The following is an 18,738-nucleotide window of genomic DNA, read 5'->3' as shown; positions in this document are numbered from 1 at the left end:
GAGATAATTTTTAATTGTGTATAATTAGACATTAATTTGTGAGCCTCCTTTGAAAAACTTTTTTAAACATGAAACTCTGTTTCTGTTTCTAATTTGGCTTTCTTCTTTAATCATATACTTTGAGTTTCTTTTTGTTTAGTTCCTAATATGCTATTTTCTCTTTCTCATCTTAGCTACTATTTACTTTTTCAGTCCCAGGGGAAATAAGGTTCTTTATTTTGAAACACAGATTTGTCTTTAAATTTTTTTTTTTTTTTTTTTTGCATTTTAGGTTTTGGGGTACATGTGCAGAGCATGCAATACATTTGCATAGGTACACACATGGCAGTGTGTTTTATTTGCTTTCTCCCCTTCACCCACATTTGGCATTTCTCCCCAGACTATCCCTCCCCACCTCCCCCTCCCACTGGCCCTCCCCTTTTCCCCCCAATAGACCCCTGTGTTTAGTACTCCCCTCTCTGTGTCCATGTGTTCTCATTTTTCATCACCCGCCTATGAGTGAGAATATGCGGTGTTTCATTTTCTGTTCTTGTGTCAGTTTGCTGAGGATGATGTTCTCCAGATTCATCCATGTCCCTACAAACGACACGAACTCATCATTTCTGATTGCTGCATAATATTCCATGGTGTATATGTGCCACATTTTTCCAATCCAGTCTATCATCAATGGGCATTTGGGTTGATTCCAGGTCTTTGCTATTGTAAACAGTGCTGCAATGAACATTCGTGTGCATGTGTCCTCATAGTAGAACGATTTATAGTCTTTTGGATATATACCCAGTAATGGGATTGCTGGGTCAAATGGAATTTCTATTTCTAAGGCCTTGAGGAATCGCCACACTGTCTTCCACAATGGTTGGACTAATTTACACTCCCACCAACAGTGTAAAAGTGTTCCTTTTTCTCCACATCCTCTCAAGCATCTGTTGTCTCCAGATTTTTTAATGATCGCCATTCTAACTGGTGTGAGATGGTATCTCAATGTGGTTTTGCTTTACATCTCTCTGATGACCAGTGACGATGAGCATTTTTTCATATGATTGTTGGCCTCATATATGTCTTTTTTCGTAAAGTGTCAGTTCATATCCTTTGTCCAGTTTTGAATGGGCTTGTTTGTTTTTTTCCTGTAAATCTGTTTGAGTTCTTTGTAAATTCTAGATATCAGCCCTTTGTCAGATGGGTAAACTGCAAAAAATTTTTTCCCATTCTGTTGGTTGCCGATTCACACTAGAGACTGTTTCTTTTGCTGTGCAGAAGCTGTGGAGTTTGATTAGGTCCCATTTGTCTATTTTGGCTTTTGATGCCAATGCTTTTAGTGTTCTGTTCATGAAGTTTTTGCCTACTCCTATGTCCTGCATGGTTTTGCCTAGATTTCCTTCTAGGGTTTTTATGGTGCCAGGTCTTATGTTTAAGTCTTTAATCCATCTGGAGTTAATTTTGGTGTAAAGTGTCAGGAAGGGGTCCAGTTTCTGCTTTCTGCACATGGCTAGCCAGTTTTCCCAGCACCATTTTTTGAAAAGGGAATCCTTTCCCCATTGATTGTTTTTGTCGGGTTTATCAAAGATTGTGTGGTTGTAGATACGTTGTGTTGCCTATGATGCCTCTGTTCTGTTCCATTGGTCTGTATCTCTGTTTTGGTACCAGTACCATGCTGTTTTGATTACTGTAGCCTTGTAGTATAGTTTGAAGTCTGGTAGTGTGATGCCCCCCTGCTGTGTTCTTTTTGCTTAGAATTGACTTGGCTATGCGGGCTCTCTTTTGGTTCCATATGAAGTTCATGGTGGTTTTTTCCAATTCTGTGAAGAAAGTCAATGGTAGCTTGATGGGTATAGCATTGATTCTGTAAATTACTTTGGGCAGTATAGCCATTTTCACGACATTAATTCTTCCTAACCATGAACATGGAATGTTTCTCCATCTGTTTGTGTCCTCTTTGATTTCATTGAGCAGTGGTTTGTAGTTCTCTTTGAAGAGGTCCCTTACTTTCCTTGTGAGTTGTATTCCAAGGTATTTTATTTTTTTTGTAGCAATTGTGAATGGCAGTTTGTTCTTGATTTGGCTTTCTTTAAGTCTGTTATTGGTGTATAGGAAGGCTTGTGATTTTTGCACATTGATTTTATATCCTGAGACTTTGCTGAAGTTGCTTATCAGTTTCAGGAGTTTTTGTGCTGAGGCGATGGGGTGTTCTAGGTATACTATTATGCTAGACTGGTAGAAGGAAAACCAAGTAACAGAAATACTTCATCATCAACAATCTGGGTGTCCACTCAGAGACCCAATCAAAAAGTCAGCAACTACACAGACGACAGGTGGATAAATCCACAAAGATGGGAAGAAACCAGCGCAAAAAGGAGGAAAACACCCGAAACCAGAACACCTCACCGCCTAGAAAGGACCAAAACTCCTCACCAGCAAGGGAACAAAGCTGGATGGAGAATGACTGTGACGAAATGACGGAATTAGACTTCAGAAGGTGGATAATGAGAAACTTTTGTGAGCTAAAAGAACATGTTTTAAATCAATGCAAAGAAACTAAGAACCTTTGAAAAAGATTTGAGGAAATGATAAGAATGGACACCTTAGGAATATGAATGAATTAAAGGAGCTGAAAAACACAATACGAGAACTTTGCGAAGCATGCACAAGTTTTAATAGCCGAATTGACCAAGCAGAAGAAAGAATATCAGAAGTCGAAGATCAACTCAATGAAATAAAACGAGAAACCAAGATCAGAGAAAAAAGCGCAAAAAGGAATGAACAAAGTCTCCCAAGAAATGTGGGACTATGTGAAGAGACCTAACCTACATTTGATAGGCGCACCAGAATGTGACCAAGAGAATGAATCCCAGCTGGAAAATACTCTTCAGGACATTATCTAGGAAAATTTCCCCCACCTAGCAAGACAGGCCAACACTCAATTGCAGGAAATACAGAGAACACCACAAAGAGATTCTGCAAGAAGAGCAACCCCAAGACACATAATCGTCAGATTCAACAAGGTTGAAATAAAGGAGAAAATACTAAGGGCAGCCAGGGAGAAAGGTCGGGTCACCCATCAGACTCACAACAGATCTCTCGGCAGAAACTCTACAAGCCAGAAGATAGTGGGGGCCAATATTCAACATCCTTAAAGAAAAGAACTTTCAACCCAGAATTTCATATCAAGCCAAACTGAGCTTCATAAGTGAAGGAAAAATTAAATCCTTTGCGAACAAGCAAGTACTCAGAGATTTTGTCACCACCAGGCCTGCTTTACAAGAACTCCTGAAAGAGGACTACACATAGAAAGGAACAACCAGTACCAGCCATTCCAAAATCACACTAAATGCTAAAGAGCATCAACATAATGAAGAATCTACAACAACTAACGGGTAAAACAGCTAGCTAGCATCAAAATGTCTTTAAATTTAAATTTTAAATTGCTTTCTTTGGTATTTAAAATAATTTCACATAATTTCTCTGAGCTAGTCATTTACTTTCTGGGAGCACAAAACCTAATAATCTTTTAGGCTGTGCTTTGATTTTTAAAAAAATCAACTTTCTGTTTTCAGAAATTATCTTCCGTTCTTTACAGAGTCACTACCTGTGTCCCTCTGTAGAATTTCTCCCAACTTCCATGGATCACTGTCTTCTAAGGTAGTCATCTATCTAATACTGTCTTCTACTTACTGGGTCACCCCAGAGCAACCTTTGTTGTTTAATGGCACTGATTTCCCAGGTTGGCTCCAGTTATACTGGAATTTCTAAAATCATACAGTATTTTAGAGAAGGTTCATTTTTGCTACATTTTTATCAAGCCAAGTAAACCGTGTCTGCACCCTCATCTTAAAGGTACATTAAGTAACAACTTACTATGTTATGTATAAGAACATATGGGAAGATGGCTGAATAGGAACCACTCTGGAGTGCAGTTTTCAGTGAGAACACAGGGTGAGTGATCACTGCATTTCCAAATGAATTTTTACTGCCCAAAGTCCTGGGTGGAAAAGCACCATGAGTCTTCAGCATGGCCGTTTCATCCAGTGCAGTGGGTCTGCACACAAAAACTGACACAAATCTGGGTGCCGTTTCAACTGGCACCTGGAACGCCTGGGAGACAGAGTCATCCATTCAACTGAAAAGAAAAGTGGGAGCTGAAATGGAGCCAGGTGATCTGGCTTGGCGGGTCCCATCCTCACAAAGACCAGCAATGTGAAACGCTCTGGATTCAGAGTTTCACAGCAAGCACAGCTGGACCTGAGATGGTCCAGCTCTGTGGGGGGAAGGGTATCCACTATTGTTGAGGCAGTTCACCATTACTGAGGCAGACCGCTTTTACCGAGGCAGTTCTAACTATACCTCTATAAACAAAAAACGCAAGGAAATTCACACACCAGCTGGGCAGAGCCCACGGCAGCTCAGCAATGTTTTTGCTGGCAGACTGACTAGGCTACCTCCTCGCTGGGTAGAGCATTTATGAAAAAAGGCAGCGGCATGTCAAGAACTTATAAATAAAACCCTATTTTCTCAGGACAGAACACCCGGGGAAAAAAGGCAGTTATGAGTTCCTCTGCAGCAGACTTAAATGTACCTTCCCAGCAGCTCTGAATGGAACAACAGAGCTCACGGCTCAGTACTTGAGCTCCTATGAGGAACAAACTGTCTCCTCAAGCAGCTCTTCAACCCCTGTATATCCAAAGAGACCTCATAAAGGAGAGCTCAGGCTGACATCTGGTGGGTATTTTTCTGGGACAAAGATTACAGAAGAAACTGGCAGCAACCATTAGTGTTCTGCAGTCATTGCAGGTGATCCCCAGGCAAGCAGGGTCTGGAGTAGACCTACAGCAGAGGGTCCCGACTGTTAGAAGGAAAACTAAAAAACAAATAACTTCATCAACAAAAGGACGTCCACTCAGAGAGCCCATCGGAAAGTTACCAGCTACAAAGACCACAGGTAGATAAATCCACAAACATGGGAAGAAACCAGCACAAAAAGGATGAAAACACCAAAACTGAGAATGCCTCTCCTTCTCCAAGGGATCATAACTCCTCACCAGCAAGGGAACAAAGCTAGATGGAGAATGAGTCTGATGAATTGACAGAAACAGACTTCAGAAAGTTTGTAATAACAAACTACTCTGAGCTAAAAGAACATGTTCTAACCCAGTGCAAAGAAACTGAGAACCTTGAAAAATGGTTTGACAAAATGCTAACGAGAATAAACAGCTTTGAGAATAATATAAATGAGTTGATGGAGCGGAACAACACAACACAAGAACTTTGTGAAGCATACACAAGTTTCAATAGCCGAATTGACCAAGCAGAAGAAAGGATATCAGAGATTGAAGATCAACTCAGTTAAATAAAACGAGGAGACAAGATTTGAGAAGAAAGAGTAAAAAATGAACAAAGCCTTCAAGAAATATGGGATTACGTGAAAAAAACCTAATTTATGTTTGATGAGTGTATCTGAATGTGACAGAGAGAATGAATCCAACCTTGAAAACACTCTTCAGGATATTATCCAGGAGAACTTCCCCAACCTAGCAAGGCAGGTCAATATTCAATTCCAGGAAATACAGAGAACACCACAAAGCTATTCCTCAAGAAGAGCAACCTAAGGCACATAATAGATTCACCAGGGTTGAAATGAAGGGAAAAATGCTGAGGGCAGCCAGAGAGAAAGGTCAGGTTACCCACACAGGGAAGCCCATCAGACTCACAGTGGATCTCTCAATAGAAATCCTACAAGCCAGAAGAGAGTAGGGGCCAATATTCAACATCCTTAAAGAACTTTTAACCTAGAATTTCATATACGGCTAAGCTTTACCAGTGAAGGAAAAATAAAATTTTTTACAAACGAGCAATTGCTCAGAGATTTCATTACAAAAATGAAATGGCCTTCCTTACAAGAACTCCTGAAAGAAGCACTAAATGTAGAAAGGAACAACCAGTAACAGCCAGTCCAAAAATGTATCAAAGGGTAAAGAGCATTGACACAATGAAGAAACTGCATCAACTAATGGGCAAAACAACCAGCTACCATCAAAATGGCAGTATCAAATTTATACATAACAATATTAATCTTAAATGTAAATGGGCTAAATGCCCCAATCAAAAGATACAGACTGGCAAATTGGATAAAAAGTCAAAACCCATCAGTGTGCTGTATCCAGGAAACCCATCTCACATGCAAGGATACACATAGGCTCAAAATAAAGGGATCGAGGATTATTTACCAAGCAAATGAAGACCAAAAAAAAAAAAAAAAAGAAAGAAAAAAAAACCAGGAGTTGCAATCCTAGTCTGATAAAATAGACTTTAAACCAACAAAGATCAAAAGAGAGAAAGAAGGGCATTACATAATGGTAAAAAGATCTATGCAACAAGAAGAGCTAAGGATCCTAAATATATATATGCACCCAGTACAGGAGCACCCAGATACATAAAGCAAGTTCTTAATGACCTACAAAGACATTTAGACTCCCATATAATAATAGTGGGAAACTTTAACACTCCACTCAACATTAGAAAGATCAATGAGACAGAAAATTCACAAGGATATCCAGGACTTGAACTCATATCTGGATCAAGCAAACCTAATAGACATTTACAGAACTCTCCATTCCAAATCTACAGAATATACATTCTTCTCAGCACCACATCACACCTACTCTAAAATTGACCACATACTTGGAAGTAAGTCACTCCTCAGCAAATGCAAAAGAATGGAAATTATAAGTCTCTCAGACCACTGTGCAACCAAATTAGAACTCAGTACTCAGAAACTCAGAACTGCACAACTTCATGGAAACTGAACAACTGGCTCTTGAATGTTGACTGGATAAACAATGAAATGAAGGCAGAAATAAAGATGTTTTTTGAAACCAATGAGAGTGAAGACACAGTGTACCAGAATCTCTGGGACACACTTAAAGCAGTGTCTAGAGGAAAATTTATAGCAATAAATGCCCACATGGGAAGCAAGGAAAGATTTAAAATTGACACCCTATCATCAAAATTGAAAGAGCTAGGGGAGTAAGGTCAAAAAAACTCAAAAGCTATCAGAAGACAAGAAATAACTAAGAGCAGAGCAGAACTGAAGGAGATGGAGACACAAAAACCCTTCAAAAAATTGATAAATTCAGGAGCTGGTTTTTTGAAAAGATCAATGAAATAGACCACTAGCCAGATCAATAAAAAAGAAGAGAGGAGAATCAAATAGATGCAATAAAACAAATGATAAAGGGGATATCACCACAGATTCCACAGAAATACAAACTGCCATCAGCGAATACTACAAGCAACTCTATGCACATACACCAGTAAACCTGGAAGAAATGGATAAATTACTGGACACTCGCACCCTCCCAAGCCTAAACCAGGAAAAAGTCAAGGCAGCAATTAATAGTCTACCAACCAAAAAAAGCCCAGGTCCAGATAACAGCCGAATTCTACCAGACATAAAAAGAGGAGCTGGTACTTCTTCTGAAACTATTCCAAACAATCCAAAAAGAGGGAATGCTTCCCAAATCATTTTTTGAGACCAGCATCATTCTGATACCAAAACCTGTTAGAGACTCGTCAAGAAAACTTCAGGCCAATTGATCCATTATGAAAACGAATGCAAAAATTTTTAATAAAATACTGGCAAACCAATTGCATCAGCACATTAAAAAGCTTGTCCATCACGGTCTAGTAGGCTTCATCCTGGGGATGCAAGCGTGGTTTAACAGACACAAATCTATAAACGTACTTCACCACATAAACTGAGCCAAAGACAAAAATTACATGATTATCTCAATAGATAGAGAGAAGGTCTTTGACAAAATTCAACAGCTCTTTATGATAAAAACTCAAGACACTAGTTGTCAATGGAATGTATTTCAAAATACATTTTTTGTTTATGACAAACTCATTGCCAGTATCATACTGAATGGGCAAAAACTAGAAGCATTCCCCTTGAAATGTGGCACTAGACAAGGATGCTCTCTCACCACTCCTTTTCAATGTAGTATTGGATGTTCCAGCCAGAGCAATCAGGCAAAAAAAAGAAATAAAGAGTATTCAGTTAGGAAAGGAGGAAGTCAAATTGTCTCTATTTGCAGATGACATGATTGTATATTTAGAAGACTGCATCATCTTGGCCCCAAATCTCCTTAAACTGATGAGCAACTTCAGCAAAGTCTCAGGATACAAAATCAATGTGCAGAAATCACAGACATTCCTATACATCAATAACAGACTTAAAGAGAGCCAAATCAAGAATGAACTGCCATTCACATTTGCCAGTAAGAGACTAAAATACTTAGGAATGCGTCTAACAAGGGATGTGAAGGACCTCTTCAAGGAGAACTAGAAAACACTATTCAAGGAAATAAGAGAGGACACAAACATATGGGAAAACATTCCATGCTCGTGGTTAAGAAGAATATCACGAAAGTGGCCATACTGCCTCAAGTAATTTATAGATTCAGTGCTATCCCTATCGAGCTACCATTGACTTTCTTCACAGAATTGGGAAAAAAACACCTTAAACTTCATATGGAATTAAAAAAGAGTCCACATAGCCAAGTCAATTCTAAGCAAAAAATGAAAACAAAGCTGGAGGCATCATGCTACCTGACTTCAAACTATACTACAAGGCTACAGTAATCAAAACAGCATGGTACTAGTACCAAAACAGAGGCCTCAGAGGCAATGCCACACATCTATAACCATCTGATCTTTGACACACCTGACAAAAACAAGCAATGGGGAAAGGATTCCCTGTTTAAGAAATGGTGTTGGGAAAACTGGCTAGCCATGTGCAGAAAGCAGAAACCGGACCCCTTCCTGACACCTTATACTAAAATTAACTCCAGATGGATTAAAGACTTAAGCATAAGACCTAACACCATAAAAACTCTAAAAGAAAACCTAGGCAAAACCATTCAGGTCATAGGCATAGGCAAGGACCTCATGACTAAAACACCAAAAGCATTGACAGCAAAAGACAAAGTAGACAAATGGGATCTAATTAAACTCCAGAGATTCTGCACAGCGAAAGAAACAATCATTAGAGTGAACCGACAACCCCCAGAATGGGAAAAAAATTTTGCAGTTTACCCATCTGACAAAGGGCTAATATCCAGAATCTACAAAGAGGAACTTATTTACAAGAAAAACACAAACCCATTCAAAAGTGGGTGAAGGATATGAACACACACTTTTTAAAAGAAGACATATGAGCCCAACAAACATGAAAAAAGTGCTCATCATCACTGGTCATTAGAGAAATGCAAATCAAAACCACATTGAGATACCATCTCATTCCAGTTAGAATGGCAATCATTAAAAAATCTGGAGACAACAGATGCTGGAAAGGATGTGGAGAAATAGAACACTTTTACACTGTTGGTGGGAGTGTGAATTAGTTCACTGTGGAGGACAGTGTGGCGATTCCTCAAGGACCTAGAAATAGGAATTCCAATTTACCCAGCAATCTCATTACTGGGTATATATTCCAATGGATTATAAATAATTCTGTTATAAAGACACATGCACACAAGTATGTTCATTGTGGCACTGTTTACAATAGCAAAGACCTGGAACCAACCCAGATGTCCATCAGTCATAGACTGGACAGCGAAAGTGTGGCACATATACATCATGGAATACTATACAGCCATATAAAATGATGAGTTCATGTTTTTTGTAGGGACATGGATGAACCTGGAAACCATCATTCTCAGCAAACGGACACAAGAACAGAATATCAAACACCACATGTTCTCACTCATAGGCTGGTGTTTACCAATGAGAACACATGAACATTACACACTGGGGAGCATCACACACTGGGGTCTGTTGGGGGGGACTAGGGGAGGGACAGCAGTGGGTAGGGAGTTGAGGAGGGATAACATGGGGAGAAATTTCAGATATAGGTGATGGAGATGGAAGCAGCAAACCACATTGCCATGTATGTACCTATGCAACAATCCTGCATGTTCTTCACATGTACCCCAGAACCTAAAGCGCAATAAAACATATATGTATATATAAAGAAACAGACTTAAAAATTGTTAAAATTCTAAATTTTGTGTTTATTAGAGTTTTGCGTATTTTCTTTAGTTGAAAAACGTATATACCTGATAACTAGAGAAAAGTAAATGTAAAATCAGTAGACCTCATTATCTTTAAGAATACTATTAGAGTTTATTAAAACTAAGTTATCTAAAATTATGCTGAGAACAATTCTTATTTTGTAGTCCTCCTACTTTTAAAAAGCTTATTTATTTTTGGAGCAATTTTGTTACCAAAAATGAGTAGAAAGTACAGATATTCCTCATATACTTATTTATCCATTTTCCTGTTACTAACATCTTGCATCAGTGTGGTACATTTGGTAGAACTGATGAATCATTATTGATACATGATGTTTATTAAGTCAAGTGCTTAGTTTACATTAGGCTTCACACTTTGTTGTACATTCTGTGTGTTTTGACAAATGTAGTGAAATGACATATCTACCATTACAGTATTACACAAAATAGCTTCAGTGCCCTACATACAGTTCCCCTGGGCTCTACCTGTTTGTTCTTTCAACTAGGAATGTGTTAAATCTATAGATTAAGTTGGGAAGAACTAACATCTTGACAGTATTGAGCTTTCTATTCATATACGTGGAATATCTCTTCATTTATTTAGATCTCCTTGATTTCTTTCATCAGAGTTTTGTAGTTTTTTTCTTGTACATGTTTTGTTATATATAAGTATTTCTTTTGGCCATGCTAATGTAAATTATATTGTGTTTTAAATTTCAAACTCCACTTGTTCATTGCTAGTTTAAAAGAAAGTGGTTGACTTTTGTATATTAACCTTGTATTTTGCAATATTGCTATAATTGCTTATTACTTTCAGTCGTTTTGTTGCTAGTTCTTTGGGATTATCTACATAGACAATGAGGTCATTTGTGAACAAAGACAGTTTTATTTTTTCCTTCCCAATCAGTATACCTGTTATTTCCTTTTTCTGTCTTATTGTACTAGCTAAGACTTCTAGAACAATGTTAAAAATAAGCAATGAGAGGAGACATTTTTACTATGTTTCCAATTTTAGCAGGGAAAGCATCTCGTTTCTCACCATTAAGTGTGATGTTACCTGTAACTGTTTTTGTAGATGTTCTTTATCAAGCTGAGAATGTTTCTCTTTATTCCTAGTTTGCTAAGGGTTTTTATCATGAATCTGTGTTGGATTTTCTCAAATGCTTTTCGTTTATCAATTGATACAATTTTAAATTATCCTGTTGATATGATCGAGTATATTAATTTTCAAATGTTGAATCAGTTTTGCATACCTAGAATAGATTCCATTTGATCATAGGTTTATAATTCTTTTAATACATTATAGGATTTGATGCTGATATTGCTGACATTGAGGAATTTTGTGTATGTGTTTATGGGAGATACTGGTTTGTAGTTTTATTTTTCATGTCTTTGGTTTTGGTATTAAGGAGATACTGGCCTCATAGACTAAGTTAGGAAGTAGTTCCCACTCTTCTATCTTCTAGAAGATTGTTGAGAGTTGGCATAATTTCTTTCTTAAATGTTTGATAGAATTCACCAGTGAACTCTTATCTGGTGTTTTGTTTGGTAGCATATCAAATATTGCTTCCATTTCTTTAATAGATAAAGGCCTAATGAGATGATCTGTTTCTGTTTGCGTAAGTTTTGGTAGATTGTGTCTTTTGAGGAATTGGTCCATTTCATATAGCCTATCAACTTTCTGGGCATAGAGTTCATAATACTGACTTATTATCATTTTAATGTCTGTGTGATCAGCAGTGATGGCCCTTCTTTCATATCTGATAGTAATTTCTGTTTTTTTCTTCTTAACTGGATTAAAGTTTTATCATGGCTTCTCTTTTTTTAGTCTTTTACTCTCATGCGTAGAAATGTAGACATTTAAAAAAAGTCTACAAAGCAGTATGTACAGTTCTGTTAAAATATTTATTTTGGGTTATTTTAATGCCTAACAAAGCTCAAACTTACTAAATAAATAATTGACCCTTTGTTTCTCTTTGTAGGTATAAATAGAACCAGATTTATCTTAAAAGTTTTTTCAGCCTTTATTTTTCCTTTGAAGGTTAACTGGTAACGTTTAAAAGTAACATAATTTTTTTTTTTCAGAGAGAAAAGTCAAAAGGGAAAGAATCTAGTGATTCAGCAGAATCCTTGATAAGCCAAATCAATAAAAAATACAAAACAAAACATGACATAAAGTCTGCAGGAAAATTAAAGGAGTCTTTGACTAACAGGTTTGTTCTTAAATTTCAGAGATGAGTATTTTTCTAACATACAACTGTGTTGTTTTACACAACTTAAAAGTTAATTTTAAACATAGGTTCAAATAATGTAACTTTTCAGTAGAAAACATGTGGTTACTTAATACTTTTATAAATAGTAGGTGCTTAAATTACACAGGAAGGGAACTAACTTTGAAATTTGTCATTCTATTGTCCAGTTACTTTTTATATAGGATCAAAAAACATGTATCAACACAACACAATATTTTAGAAATCTTTAGGATACAGACATTTTAGAATTATACTTACTGAATCTAGTAATGAATAAACTAAATATATTTAAATACATTGCTTAATAAAATACAAAAATTAACCAGATGTGAGTTTTTTGTAGTAAATAGTACATTCTTTGAAGTATTTCTAAAGATTAATTCTGTTTTTATTACAAAATGTCCATTTATAGACTGTCAGGTTGTTAATTAAAATTTAAGTTAATTTTAGCCTTACTATATAGGTTACGAATAAATGACTCTAAGGACAGAATCGTTCATTTTAAATTCACACTTTCTGCTGCATTAATGATTCAGCTTTGAATAATCTATTACAGTGCTATTTACTGTGAATGAAATTACAAAAATATCAGACTATTACTGTTACATTGAATATAGATTTAGTGACATAAATATGGTTTATATAAAATGACTTCTGAAAAAACTCTATTGATACTTAATTGCATTTTCAATTTTGACAAAATCTTTCTTTACAGTGGTTTTTCAAACAAACCTGTTGTACAACTCAGTAAGGTAGGTGTTCTTTACTTAACTGCACCAAATCTATAGTCAAACTCAGTATTTGACCATAAACACTAAAACAGCATAGTGGTAAAATGGAATTTGATATGACGTTTTCAGAATATTGCTAAATGAATGATAACCACTGACAGGTTTAGTAGCAAGTACTCAAAATCACTCTCTAACCTGTTTTTCAAAGAAAATGCTTCTTTTACTTGGCACCATCAAAATTTAGCTTGCAGAATTCCAATAAGGAGGTTATTTATCTACATAAAACAATGTCAGTAAGTATTAAGGTTAAAGGATTTTATTAGATTTACAATATTTTCCATTATGTTTTTCGTATTTGTCTTCAATATTTTAGAAAAAGCGAATGTTTATTTTTTATTATATATATTTAAGGTGGATAACATGTTATGGTGAAATGGTTACTATAATCAAGCAAATTAATGTATTCATTCATTTTTGTGTGTATGTGGCAAGAACACACAAAATCTCTTAGCAGATATCCCAAATATAATAGGTTGGTGCAACAACCAATTAACACAATGCTGTATTGTATACAGTTTGTGTATTATACAGTACCATACTATTAATAGTCCTCATGTTCTGCATTCCATATCTAGACTTACTCATCCTACATATCTGCAACTTTGTATCCTTTGATCTCCCTATTTCCACATCCCAACCCCACCTCCATGCTCTGGTGACCACTGTTCTGTTTTATTCTCTTATTTCTGTGGATTTGATTTTTAAGACTCCACATATAAGTGAGATCATGCAGTATTTTTCTTTCTGTCTGACTTATTTCACTTAGCATAATGTCCTCTTGGTTCATCCATGTTATAACAAATTTTAAGATATCCTGTTTTTAAGGCTGAAAATATTTCTTTGGATATATACATGCACCACAATTTCTTTATCTGTTCATCTGTCAGTGAATACTTAGCTTGTTTCCATGTTTTGATTATTATAAATAGTACTACAATGAACAGAGAATGCAGATATCTTTTTTATTTTTATTTTAGACAGAGTCTCACTCTGTCCCCTAGACTGGAGGGCAGTGGCTTGATCTCAGCTCACTGCCACCTCCGCCTCCCAGGTTCAACCAATTCTCCTGTCTCAGCCTCCTGATTAGCTGGGACTACAGGTGCATGCCACCACACCCAGCTAATTTCTGTTTTTAGTAGAGATGGGGTTTCACTATATTGGTCAGGCTGGTCTCAAACTCCTAACTTCAGGTGACCCATCTGCCTTGGCCTCCCAAAGTGCTGGGATTACAGATATGAGCCACTACTTCTGGCCCTAGGAGTGCAATTATCTTTATGGGTGGTAATTTAATTTCTTTTACATATATTTTTATTCAGTTTACATTAAGGAGAATGTTACAAATGTCAGATTTATATTAGTGGAAGCACAACCAGAAAAATATATAAAAATTAATTTAATTGCACATTATTTGTTTGCCACATAGGGCAGTGTATGAGTTCTTTTGTTGAGGTAAAATATACACATAAAAGTTATGATCTTTATCATTTTTAAGTGTACATTTCACTGGTAATATATTTATATTCTTTCTTTTTAATCGCATAATTTCCCCCTACTCCTTCCTACTCTTCCTGGCCTCTGGTAATCACTGTTCTACTCTCTGTCTCCATGTGATCCACTTTTTTAGTTCCCACTTATGAGTGAGAACATATGATATTTGTCTTTCTGTATTTGGCTTATTTCACTTTACTTTAGTCTCCAGTTACATCCATGTAGCAACAAGTGACAGGATTTCATTCTTTTTTATTGCTGAATAATATTCCATTATATATACACATATACCACATTTTATGCATTTATCTATTGAGGAACAATTAGGTTTCAGTAATGCTACAGTAAGCATGGTGTGCAGATAACCTCTTTGGTATGTTGATTTCCTTTCTTTGGGATATAAGGCCAGTAACTTGCTGGATCATATTGTAGTTCTATTTTTAGTTTTTTTTTGAGGAAACTTCACATTGTTATGCACAGTGGTTGTACCACCATTTGCATTCCCAACAACAGTGTATGAGACCCACATCCTCAGTAGCATCTGTTATTGTCTGTCTTTTTGGTACAAGCCATTTTAACTCAGGCCAACATCTCATTGTAGTTTTGATTTGCATTTATCTGATGATTAATGCTGTTGAGCATTTTTTCATACACCTGTTAGCCATTTAATGATTTCTTATAACCCTCTTTTGTATTAAGGAAAAAGTTCAGAAAAAAAGCTACAGAAAACTGAAGACTACTTTTGTTAATGTTACTTCTGAATGCCCATTGTAAGTATTTTTTGTAAATAGTTTTCATTTTCTTCATATTTGAGGAGACCACATGCATTTATTTTAAATGGAGCTAATATTTCTTTTCATTTTCACAGGAATGATGTTTACAATTTTAATTTGAATGGAGCTGATGACCCTGTCATAAAACTTGGAGTAAGCTAAAAATCAATAGATGTTCTGTATTTACTCAGAAGTTACATTTTATTTACCATGCAGCTATTAGATAGTATGTTTTTAATGTGTGTCTCCTTATATACTTTAACATTTTTAAGAAATATGTGATAACATTTTGGATAACCAACCTAGGTATATTTAGGTGGCTTTTTTTTTCAATTTTTTTTTTTTGAATAAGGTAGAGAAAAACAAGCAATTGTGGTATAGAAAGGTTTCACTACCAAGAAAGTCACCTTTCTTATTGATGGAAAAATACTGTTATTAATTTTTTTGTACTCTATTGTATTAGTTTTCTTTTTAAATACAAATGTTATAGTAAAGTTAATTTTATGTCAAATCTTATGATTTTGTGAAGTGAAACTAGATTTTGTTTATTTTAATTTTTATCTTATTTTGACACTGACAACTCTTTTTTTAATGTTTATTTACAATATAGATCCAAGAATTTCAAGCTACAGCTAAAGAAGCCTGTGCGGATAAGTCAATACGATTGTAGGTGTTTTTATTAGGTTAAAATATTCCGATCTCCCTTTTTTTTTTTTAATACCTCCTTCCAGTCTTAGAGGTTTTTTTTAAATAAATTAGAAGAGTGAATAAAAATGCTCGTCATGATTACTCCCGTTATGATTCTGTTACTTCAGCATTTATTCTTTAAATTAATATGCAGATTATCTTCACTTTGAATATTAGTTGTATATCCTAGATCATAAACCTGAAAAGACTTAGTAGTTCTTTGATTCAACATAGTTATTTTATAACTGAGGTCAGAGAGGATAAGTGGCTTGGACAGAGTAATACAGCTAATTAGTGAAAGAGTTAAGACTGAAAACTCAGGTCTAATTGTCCATTGTGTAGTACCTTAAGAAAACAAGTATGGAGGGTTTTTTGTTTCTTTTTTTTTTTTTTTGGGGAGGAGTCTTTCGCTCTGTCACCCAGGCTGGAGTGCAGTGGTGCTATCTCGGCTCACTGCAACCTCTGCCTCCCAGGTTCAAGCGATTTTCCTGTCTCAGCCTCCAAAGTAGCTGGGACTACAGGCATGTACCATCACACCCAGCTAATTTTTTGTATTTTTAGTAGCGATGGGGTTTCACCTTATTAGCCAGGATGGTCTTGATCTCCTGACCTCATGATCCGCCTGCCTTGGCCTCCCAAAGTGTATTTTTAAATTAATACTTATTTTTGTTTAAGGGTAGGTCTAAGGAATCATGATGAACTTGAATCTTCTGTCAAAACAAAGGATAGAAAAGTAAGTTATAATACCTCAGTGTGTCTATTAGAAATAGTATTTCTCTTAATTTTTAATGTTAAAGATTATCAAAAACAAAAAAATTTTGATTCTGTTATTTATGCAATTATCCACATTCCTATTAAGAATTATCTTATGGTCTTTCAGCTATTTGTAATTATCTAATAAATGACAACTTTAGTTATTTTTTTTGATATATTAGGTTATATCTCTCTGGAAGTAAGTTGTTCATTTAACTTTGAATTAACAACATCAACACCAAAATACAAATATCAGTATCTGATCTGGATTTCCAAGTGACTTTCTTGGATAGGTTATTAATGCCATCTTAGAATGTCAAAAAATGACAAGTTTTCCTGTTTTGGGATTTTTTTTTTTTTTAATTTTAATTTTTTGGTTTAACTTACCTTGCATGACATATAATGACACAGTATTATTTCTTCATGTATTTTAAACTTTTTTTAATAGATTATAACAAATCATAAAAAGAAAAATCTGTTTAGTGATACTGAAACAGAGTTCAGATGTGATGACAGCAAGACTGACATTAGCTGGCTAAGAGAACCGAAATCAAAACCACAGCTAATAGACTATAGCAGAAATAAAAATGTGAAGAATCATAAAAGTGGAAAATCAAGTAAGAAATTATCTTTTAGAGAAATGTTACAAATGATTTTACCATTTATTTCAATTATATAAATGCTCTATTGGTTATAAGCTTATTTTTATATTTAGCCTATTTATTACTATATACTTTTATGGATAGGACAAAACACTACAGTTTTTATGTTTTTGTTTTATTATTTTGGCAATATGGTTATATTTAAATTTTATTTTTAATAAGACCTTAGGGACACAAATTATGATTTATCATAATCCTTGGCTCATGAATCTTATCACTTGTCTACTCATGGCCCAGCATTAGCCAGTTATTTAACTAATTATTGTGAATAATGTACTAAGAACTCACGAACCCAACACCTTTAAGACCAACACTTGGACTTTGACACTAAGCTATATATACATTTATTTACATTTGTGTGTATAAAAATAAATATAGCTTGTGTGTGTGTGTGTGTGTGTGTGTGTGTATTTTACTACTCAATATCCCATCTTCTTGCTGCACCCAACACATATACTTCCTTAGGAATTTATATAGATTCACAAAAATGTATCAAAAGGAAACAATTTTCTTGCAGATATTTTTTTGCCTAAGTTTTCCACAAAGTATTTTCCTTTGCTTTCTCTTTGTGATAGTGAATCTCTTGAAGTAGTTGGTAAAGTTTGAGGTATAAGTTTTGGCTAGAGAGAATTACCATTTTCATAGCTGAACATCAGTTTCCATGTTTGCTAAAACACAAAAATTTTATATCTTGCATTTTTAAAAGAAGACTTAACTCTGTACTTGTGAATTAGATGTATAGTAAGGAAATCAGCTTTTATTTTTTTTTCAAGATAAAAAATAACCAGTAGTGACCTAAAAATAGAAGTGAATTTTGGCATGCGTTTAGAAATGAAGTTGAGTTTTGAAATTTAGGTGAGAGGTCAACCAGAAACATCAGGAAGTAAAGCAGCAGGATTATCATATAAAAGGGAGAGGAGTATAGAATAGCATAGTATATTCAGGTAATGCAGTATAGAGGTAGTTGGTACATAGATCATATCTGTAGAGAAATGGCAAAAGGTGAGGCTAGATTGCTAGGTCTGAACCTTGAAGCAGTGTGTTATAAACCAAAGATTAATAAGATTTACATGCCCTCAGGGAGCTTACAGTCTAGTGGTAAGATGTACAAATAAAAACATTTATAACATTAAGCAGAAGATTAGAGATCTCAGGAATACATTTTAGGCTAGAATATGGTCATCACTAAATATATATAAAATTGAACTTCTGAAATTGAAATTTTGCATGAATTCTTTTGTTTAAATTATTGAGTAACTACAAGTTAA

At 35.3% G+C, this 18,738-nt stretch overlaps 1 protein-coding gene across 5 annotated transcripts in view; it reads left to right on the top strand.

Annotated features, from left to right (window-relative positions):
- SYCP2 (synaptonemal complex protein 2) overlaps positions 1 to 18,738 on the top strand; it is an 84,790-nt gene that overhangs the window by 50,095 nt on the left and 15,957 nt on the right. For all 5 annotated transcript variants that reach the window (XM_078372039.1, XM_078372036.1, XM_078372037.1 and 2 more), the window contains 7 exons: positions 12,150 to 12,277; positions 13,032 to 13,068; positions 15,295 to 15,365; positions 15,464 to 15,521; positions 15,979 to 16,034; positions 16,731 to 16,788; positions 17,257 to 17,425. In XM_078372039.1, the coding sequence (XP_078228165.1) occupies positions 12,150 to 12,277; positions 13,032 to 13,068; positions 15,295 to 15,365; positions 15,464 to 15,521; positions 15,979 to 16,034; positions 16,731 to 16,788; positions 17,257 to 17,425 (577 nt within the window). The remainder of the gene's footprint in view (positions 1 to 12,149; positions 12,278 to 13,031; positions 13,069 to 15,294; positions 15,366 to 15,463; positions 15,522 to 15,978; positions 16,035 to 16,730; positions 16,789 to 17,256; positions 17,426 to 18,738) is intronic.

Source organism: Callithrix jacchus, chromosome 5 (assembly GCF_049354715.1).
Source record: "Callithrix jacchus isolate 240 chromosome 5, calJac240_pri, whole genome shotgun sequence".
In the NCBI taxonomy this organism is placed as follows: domain Eukaryota; kingdom Metazoa; phylum Chordata; class Mammalia; order Primates; family Cebidae; genus Callithrix; species Callithrix jacchus.
Note: the sequence above shows the minus strand (reverse complement) of the source record. Positions and strands in the feature narration are given on the sequence as shown.